This window comes from Echinops telfairi, unplaced genomic scaffold, assembly GCF_000313985.2.
Source record: "Echinops telfairi isolate 266 unplaced genomic scaffold, ASM31398v2 ScPeMD7_5;HRSCAF=22, whole genome shotgun sequence".
NCBI classification, from domain to species: domain Eukaryota; kingdom Metazoa; phylum Chordata; class Mammalia; order Afrosoricida; family Tenrecidae; genus Echinops; species Echinops telfairi.
Genome location: NW_022103901.1, coordinates 5,426,172 through 5,435,348, shown reverse-complemented (window position 1 = coordinate 5,435,348; position 9,177 = coordinate 5,426,172). Strand labels below are relative to the sequence as shown.

Below are 9,177 nucleotides of genomic sequence, written 5' to 3'. Positions count from 1 at the left end.
TCCCCCTCACCTCTTCTTCTCTTTCTGCCTTCTCACCTCTCACAATGGTGCGGGAGGCTTGGGGGCTCTGGTTATTATTAAGGGAACTTATTTCTGTTTATATCTTTAGCATAAATAACCATTTAGCTTAAAAAAAATCTATGCTTGTTACAGGGAAATTTAAATATAGGAAAACAAGATAGAAAAGTAGATTTCTCTGAATAAGTGTTTTAAAAATTCATCACTATGACCCTAAACCTCCTCTAAAACTCTTCTCACAGGATCTTAGGGCTCACTGGATGAAAAAAATGTAAAAATTTCTGAATAATAAAAAATATCAACACAGCCTATCATATTGTTTCTCAAATGATGATATCTTAAGTGTTACGATGCATATTTAATTTCCAACTGTATATATATTAGAACAGATTAGCATATGAAATGAATGATTTCAGTAAAAAATAATTTTTAGGAAAAGGCTAAAAATCCCAAATTCCTTTAAAGAAAAACATTAATAACTAACATAGTCAAAGGGGTAAAGGCAGAAAACTGATTGACATTTGAGTAACACTGCTTGTTCATGTTTATTTCAAATTTCTATGACTGGTTATACTACAGCATGGCCTTGATAAATCAAAATTTATACAGTTTAAAAGCTTTATATCATAACGCTGGAGGCGAGTAATTACAGACTAATTTAATTAACTTTGTTTAAGTTTTGGAATATGATTTCTATCATAATCTTGCTTGCAAATTATCTTTATCATTTTTAACTCTTTGGTGTGGGAAACTGAGGACCAGGAAGAGAATGTATGCAGCCAAATTCTCCATGCTCACAATTAAGAGTCCTGAAGGCCAACACTAGTGGCCTCACAGTTGTGAGATAGAGATGACTCCCAGCCACAATCTCCATACTAAAAATCATCCCCACACTATAACCCCATCATAGTGCTACTTTAAAGATGCCCATTACAAGCACACGGCTGCTCTCTATGCAGCTGAATGCTGTCTCTAAGAACAAACAAGTCCTATTGTTCTGTTCGCTTAAAGGGCTGTTGACTCCCCTCTGCCTACCCTCAGTACTGGTCTTGGGTTACTCCCCCAAAATGAGCTCAGGGACATCTAGGTTAAGACACTTCCCACCTTGTTACGTTTGATTGACAGGACCTGCATACATAGTCTTAAGGCTAAGACTATGTAAGTCTGTTGGAAAATACATTTGGTCTCTTTCTTGTTCCTAACTTCTGGAAAGGTGAGCACCCTTCAGACTCTGTCTGTTTTCCCTGAACTGCAAAGCCAGCTGCTCCTCAGGACCCTTTGGGTCTTGAAGCTGGACCTCACACTTCAGGGGCTATAATATATTAATAGTTTAATGTCTAAGTTTATTTGGCTTTGATGAGTTCATTTACAAGCTTTCTCTTCATGAATGATCATGAATGGGAAGAAAAGGCCTGCCTAGAAAATGTCCGACATTTAATAGATTCATATGACTTTCCCACCAGGAGTCAGGTGCTGCTGAATAAGTGAAGGAAGGTGGCTTAAGGCTTTCTCACATTTATTGTATGCACACAGTTTCTCCCGAGTATGGATTTTCCTGTGTTGATTAAGGTGTGCACTCTGGCTGAAGGCTTTCCCACACTCATTGCACTTATAGGGCTTCTCTCCTGTGTGAGTCCTTTCATGCTGATTAAGGTGTGTCTTCTGACTGAAGGCTTTCCCACAAAAACTACATTCATAAGGTTTCTCTCCAGTGTGAAGTCTATAATGCTCAGTAAGGGATGTGATGCGGCTGAAGGCTTTACCACACTGATTGCACTTATAGGGCTTCTCTCCTGTGTGAATTCTCAGATGTTGCGTAAATGATGAATGTTGCCGGAAAGCTTTCCCGCATTCGTTGCAGATAAAGGGTTTTTCACCTGTGTGGATTCTTTGATGTTGGATGAGATGTATCCTCTGGCTGAACCTCTTCCCACATTCTTCACACTTATAGGGCTTCTCTCCTGTCAGGGTTATTTGAGGTTGAGTTAGAGATGAGTTGCAGTGGAAGGCCTTCCCACATTCACTGGGCTTTTCTGCAGTGAGAATATGACTACTTGGAAGATGCTGATTGAAGTTTTTCTCACATTTCCTATATTCACAGGGATTCTCCCTGACATAGTTTACCTGATAGTACATCACATTGGAATTAGGTTTAATCCTATTTACTTGGCTTTCAGAAGGAATTTGCTGATATATAATACCGTTTGAATTCAGGTTATAGTTTTCCCCAAGTTTATTACATTCAAGGCTTCTCTCCTGAGTGATCTTTCTGTGGGTGAAAGATGCTTGTTCCAAATGTCTCTGCTGGTTTTCTTGATCCAGCTCTAGATGGTAATCAAAATCCCAGAGTCCTCCCAAGATCGAGAGCCAGAAACTGTCTCCTTTTAGTCTCTCCATTATGTTATGGGTCTGCTTTTCATTAGTAACATTCTGGTTTGATGCAGACTTTTTGATTTCAGGTCTATTCTCCCCATCTGAAAAATAAAACAACAAAGAACAAAAATCAGAACGTGCAAATACTTCCTATGCTTTGAAAAAGAAATTAATGCATAATGAACAACCGAATAACACTGACAGTCAAGCAGACGTGTTTTCTATAGAAGTGGCATTTCCAAAGACAACTCGAAACAAAGGCAAAATCTACAACAGGAATGAAAGGAGCAGTGACCAGGGAAAGATTGTAAAATATGTTATAATCATAAAAGCAATAGCTCATCCTGGAACACCCATTGTTGAAAGGAGATGAATGAGGGATATCAGAGAAAGGTCTGAGTTTAGAGGTGGCAGAGATTTAAAAAAGCCACTCTGTTTTGCGAAGTTAACAGTTCAGAGTCCAGGTTCTTTTAACCTAATCTATGGATTACTCTACTATAAATCCTGCTATTTGCTTCTTTAAAAAATATTTCTACCAAAGTGATAACTACTGTATTAGTCTAGGTACTATGGAGAAACAAATCCACAGCGACTCATGTATAAGAGAGTTTTATGTAAAGAAAATGTGCATCACGAAAACAGCCCAACCCAATGCTGCCCAAGCCCACAAGTCCAACATTAACCCATTAACCCAACACCAGTCCACAAAGTCCTCCACCTCACAAAACAGAGGCAATGATGCCGACTGCAGGAGGAAAGCTGAGTCAGTGAACGAAGAAGCATCTCAGCACTAGCAGGGGTCTCCACACGGCTGCTCCAGCACCCAGGGCTGCATCGGGATAGGTCCATGTAGCTTCTCCTTGGGGATGTCTTGTAGGAAGTCAATCTTGCAAGCTGAAGCAGGGAACTGCTAAGGCAGCTGCACCCAGTGCAACCATCACAAAACAAGAGACCCAAGAACTAGAAAGGCGAGGCTTCACCACCCATTTATCCCTCTACCTTTCAATTAGCCCCACATGTGATTATCGGCCAGGTTGGCACAATTAACTAACTCAACTATATATAGGGATAAATATACATACGTATTTATGTAATTACATAAATATATAAAGATAAGTGTATTTGTGTGTGTACACACACACACACACACACATACATATACACACACAGCAAGGAAGCAGATGGACCTTTGGAGCTCTATTAAATCTTACCTCAGTACAAGAATGGTTTGTTCTAATAATGTGGCACTGTATAATAATCACTTTCCCAACAAGATCGCTGAGGACAAAATGAGTGTAATATAATAATAGGGGTTCCTGTGGGATAAGATGGGAGATGGAGGGGATAAAGGGGAACTGATGTCAAGGAGCTCAAGAAGAAAGAAAGAAAATGTGTTGAATCTGACAGTGGCACCAATCTTACAATTATGCTTGATTTAATTGAATTATGGATTGTTATAATATCTGTAAGAGCTCCCAATAAAATGATTTAACAAAATTCTTCCTACTTTTAATCTTTTATTTAAAATGATAAAACTACTACTTGCCTGGAAGTGGAGTTCAAGACATTTACTCTCTAGAAGTATGGTGGCTGGGCCAACATGTCCATGCCTATTTTCCTTCCTTCTCCTATCTGCCTTCTCGAGGTTAAACTCCGGCATCAACTACCAGGAGTGACTCTGCTGTACAGGAGAGACCCACTCACTAGAGATACTCGAGTGCACACTCAGCTGTTCCATCACAGAGCGGCTTCCCTATACCCAGGGTCTACATTTAGACTGAGCAGTGACGATAGGAGAGCAAGGCCCTCAAGGAGATGGATGGACACCGTGGCTGCAACCATGGACTCAGGCATAGGAACCATTGTGAGGATGGTTCAGGACTGGGTAGTGTTTCTTTCTGTTGTGCATAAGGTTGCTATGGGTTAGAACCAATGCGATGGCATGGATTCAGAGGGCTCTAAGAAGCAAGACGAGCTGTTGGGTTAGCAACTGCTGGACTGCTAACCACAGATCAGTGGTTCAAACTCACCAGCTGCTTCTTGGGAGAAAGATGAGGCTGTCTGCTCCTGTAAATATTTCCAGAGCCTCAGAAATCCTACAGAGGGTCACCATGAGTTGGAATCAACTTGATAGCAATTGGCTTTGTTTTCTCATGTAATCTAGGCACTTGATGTGAGAAGATGTGACCACTGCTGCCCTCAAGAGGAGGGGGACATGCCTCACACCTTCACAAGTCACTTCAAAATGGATCAAGGACCTAAATGTCAATGCTAAAATTAGGTCCAAAACACATCCTATGGTCATAGGCTGTAGGCCCTAGTATTCAGTGAAAGATTATTATATGTAATATAAAAGTCTGGGCAGCAAAAGACAAAATAGATAGATGGGACTTCTACTAATAGAAAATTAAATACTATGTACATCAAAGGATTTTATCAACAAGGTGAAAACACAACCTACAAATTGGGAAAACATTTTCTAGAATCATGTATTAGATGAGGGCATAATAGCCAAATATAGATGTAAGTTCCACAGCATAACACAACCCAACTCAATAAAAAAATGGACCAAGGACTTGAACAGGTAGTCCAGCAGGTTGGAAATGATCAATGAGCATGTCAAAAGAGGCTCAACATTGAGCCATCACCACAGCTTCCACTACCTTTGAGTCAATTCCAACGTCTACGGTTCCAACTCTTCATGGTTTCTGACACTGCAAATCTTTATGGGAGCAGAAAGTTTCACCCTCATCCTGCAGAATGGCTAGTAAGCTTGCACTGCTCACCTTTCAGTTAGCAGCCAAGCTCTTAAACCACTGCACCACCAGGTTCCTCATTAGGGAGATGCGAAACTATACCACAGTGAGACTGTCACCCCACTTCCATTAGAATGGCAATGCTAGAAAAATACCCAAAGCAGTAAGTGTTGGTGAGGTTATACAGAAATTAGAATACTGCTGGTGGGGATGTAAGCTGGGGCAGCCACTGTGTAAAACAGAGTGGCAGTTCCTCAGAAAGTTGAACAGAGGTTACCTTTTGATCTAGCCATTGCAATCCTAAGTACACACCCAGAAGAAGTGAGGGCGGAAATGCAAATGGAAACCTGTACACCGATGTTCATTGCAGCACTTTTCACAATGGCAAAACGGTGGGAATGACCAAAGTACCCATCAACAAATGAATTATAAACAAAATGTGATATATTCATGTAATGGAGCATTATGCAGTCGTAAACAGAAATCCAATTCTGTGCATGAAAACATTATGCTGAATGAAATACATCAGTCACAAAAGGGCAAGGACTGTATGATTTCACTATATGAAATAAGAAGATATACAAAAACCAAAGGTAGAATTGAGGTCATTACCAGGATGGGAGGTGGAGAAGGCATTGAGTTTCTGTTACTGATGGTGGAATATTTTGGATGAGAATAGCAATAACGGTGGCACTATGTGAAAATATAATTAATGTCATTGAATTGTAAATGTGGAATTTGCATTGGCAGATATTTTGTGTGAATGTTTTCACACAGTAAAACAGAAATGTTTGAGAGAGGATGAGGGATTTTTATGTAAACAAAATGGCATGTCGAGATTTGCAATATCAAACTATCTCTGGGTCTTCAAACCAAAGGCCTTCATATTATGTGATTTTCAGATGATTGTGAATTTTTGTATTGTGTAATTTTTCAGATGATTGTGTAATTTTTCAGATGATTGTGTAATTTTTGTGTTGTGTAATTTTTCAGATGATTAACATACATAGTTATCATTCGCTCAGAGAAAAATCAGCCATTTCTACAATAGAACCAAAAATGTGAATTTAATTTTTTAAGAAGGCTTATGTACTCCCTAAATTCTAGAGGAAGCTTTTGGGAACGCAGTTGAGTATCTCAAAAGTGACTACTTTCAGTGACCTGAAATGGTCCAAATGCTCGTTTCTCACCTTGATGGGTGTCTGGAGGGTTCTTACTTTCCATCATCCACTGTTCCTCTTGTTCCAATCGAGTGATCACCTTGGGCTTATAAAGTTGATGCCCTGTTCATCGGAAAAGCCAAAGTCTTAGGAGTTGATACTGGGAAGAAAAAGGTTAAGATTCTACTCCCACCTTAAACTTAACAACTAAACCCGTTGCCATCGAGGCAACTCTGACCCATGGGTGACCGAGCGTTTCATTGTAAGCGTGCTTCTCCGGGACTCCTTGGCGATCATCTTATGGGAACAGAGCACCAGACTTCCTCCAGGGCACCACAGGGTGGATTCAAACCACCGAGCTTTCAGTTAGCTGAAAGCATACCATTCGTGCCACTCAGGGACAACTTCTCAGTCGTTAAGACCTTGGAGTTTGAAAACAGGAGGCTTCAGGCAAACGCTGAGAGAGCTCCAGCAGCCATTGCATCAATTCCAACTCATAGCAACCCTGTGTGTGTCAGAGCGGGTCGGTGCCCACAGCATTTTCAATGACTGGTTTTACAGCCTTCCTCTAGGCCGTAAGTTCCCACACTTATCTGGCCTACTGCCCCTTTCTCAGGAAAAAATTTACTCAGTGCTCCAACCCCGTCAATTAAAAACCTCTGTACTAAAAACCTCTGTTCACAATCCACTATCAAGTATCCGTATCTGCTTTCGCAGACCCATTGGATTGTTCCAGGACTCCCCAAAGGGTGGTATCACCCACTTTGGGAAACCCTATTTCAGGTGAACTCGAACTTTCAACCTTTCATTTAGCAGGCCAGCATAGTAACAATCTGGATCACCTTAGACTCCCCCCCACCCCACCAAAAAAAGGCGACTCATTTCAAGCTCCACAAAGTCAAAACTTGGGGATACAGCGCAGGGAACCACGGGCTCTGTCTCCTGATGACTGATTACAGCCAGATCACGGTGATAGTACAGGTTTGGCTTCAGACTTCTGTATTACAGTGACTGTCACTGGAAGTAAGTCTCCGTGCAGAGACCCAAAATGAGCGTGTGCTGTTAGAAGAATGGCTCCGGCAGGCTGCTGGGGCAGAGTGACCACAAACCTTCCATTTGTAAAAAAACATAATCTTTACGACATGCAATAAGGCAAAGCGAAATAACAAAAGGAGTGTCTGGAGGCTTGCACCACGTGAGGGAATGGAGCCAATCAGCCAGCTCTTGCAGGGACAGTGACCTCACCTAGGGCAGCCAGGTTCCTGTAGTTTTCCAGCGTCACGTCTCGGTACAGGCTCTTCTGAGCAGGTTCCAGCTGCTCCCACTCCTCCTGAGTGAAGTCCACAGCGACGTCCTGGAATGTCACGGATCCCTGTAACAGTAAATGCATCCTGGATCAGCCAGAAACCATCTGGCAGGGGAGCTCAGGGGTAAGGGTAAAGATGCAGCTCCAGACAGAGACCAGGATGTTAAGCTACTGTGCCAGGAGTAAACCAGGTCAAAAGTTTGAAACAAATCAGGTACTTCTCTATTGTCTTTGAAGATAGCTGTCATAAAAATGTGTCCAAAGCGTCCCTTGCCTTTCAGCTTTTTACATTTTCTCTCTTCATCTGATTAAACCAAGGAAGTGGGAAGTTTCTGCTACAAACGTTCAGGAATACAACAGGTCATGATGTGTTGAGACGGCGAATGTAGCTAACCAGACATTGTTGAGCTACCATTAAGTTGGTTTCAACTCATAGTGACCCTGAGTTGGAGCTTGTGAAAATGTAAGGTTTGGCCAGAAAAGACAATATTCTAGAGGTCAAAAAACAAAAAAAGGGGTGGCAAGGGCAAACAGGTTGAGAACAGACAATATATGATGTGTGCCTGGATCCGTAAAAAGAAACATCCTTCTTTGGGTCAGGTTGTTGTGTTGCTGTTAGTTGTTGTCCAGTAGGTTCTGACCTTTGTCCAACCGGACAAACACGGCCTGACCCTGTGCTTGCTTCACAACTGTTCTCATGGCTGAGCCCATGGTTGCAGCCACTGCGTCCGTCCATCTCCTTGAAGGCCTTCCTCCTTTTGCTGCCCCTCTACTTTACCACGCACAAGGCTCTTCTGCAGGGACTGGTTTCTCCCGATAACACGGCCAAGGTACTTGAGGCAAAGTCCCTCCATGTTTGCCTTGAAGGAGCATCTGACTGTCCATCTTCCAAAACAGATCTGTTTGTCATTTGGGCACTTTGCAGTACTTTTACTATTCTTCGCCAATGCCATGCATCAATTTTTCTTCCGTCTTCCATATTCAGTGTCCAGCATTCACATGCGTATGAGGTGACTGAAAATCCATGACTTGGGTCAGGCGTCCTCACGGTAACATCCTTGCTCGGGTAGGTCTTTTAAATGAGAAAGTGTTCTGGTGTCAATTATATTCAGAAGAGCTTGGGAGGTGGCTTTTACTTCCTCACCAAACCAGGGAAACAAATCTACAGCTATCCGGTCAATCCCAACTCACAGCAACCCTGCGTGCTAGAGAGCAGAGCTGCTTCGTCGGGCTTTCTTGGCTGTACTCTCCACAGGGCAGACGGTCAGACCATTTCCCCACAGTGCTGCTGAGTGGATTCTGACTGCCAACATCAGGTTAGTGGATGAGAGCAGACTGTTTGTGTTACCCAGGGACCTTAACAACTCCAGGTCTCATTCAGATGTTACCAATCGAACTAGTACTTAGCCAAACTCGCTGCCATTGGAGTTGATTCTGAGACTGTAATTCTTTAAAAAAAAAAAATTTTAATTGGGGGCCTCATACAACTCTTATTGCAATCCATACAGACATCGATTGTGTCAAGCACATTTATACCTTCGTTGCCCTCATCCTTCTCAAAATA

The 9,177-nt window shown here is 42.0% G+C and overlaps 1 protein-coding gene across 1 annotated transcript in view; it reads right to left on the bottom strand.

Annotated features, from left to right (window-relative positions):
* Nucleotides 1-375: 375 nt before the first annotated feature.
* Nucleotides 376-9,177, bottom strand: part of ZNF713 (zinc finger protein 713) — a 20,495-nt gene continuing 11,693 nt past the window's right edge. Inside the window, exons 3-5 of the mRNA XM_045285903.1 lie at nucleotides 7,553-7,679; nucleotides 6,338-6,430; nucleotides 376-2,492 (exon numbers count right to left, since the gene is read on the bottom strand). Of these exons, the coding sequence (XP_045141838.1) occupies nucleotides 1,462-2,492; nucleotides 6,338-6,430; nucleotides 7,553-7,679 (1,251 nt within the window). The 3' untranslated portion in view covers nucleotides 376-1,461. The remainder of the gene's footprint in view (nucleotides 2,493-6,337; nucleotides 6,431-7,552; nucleotides 7,680-9,177) is intronic.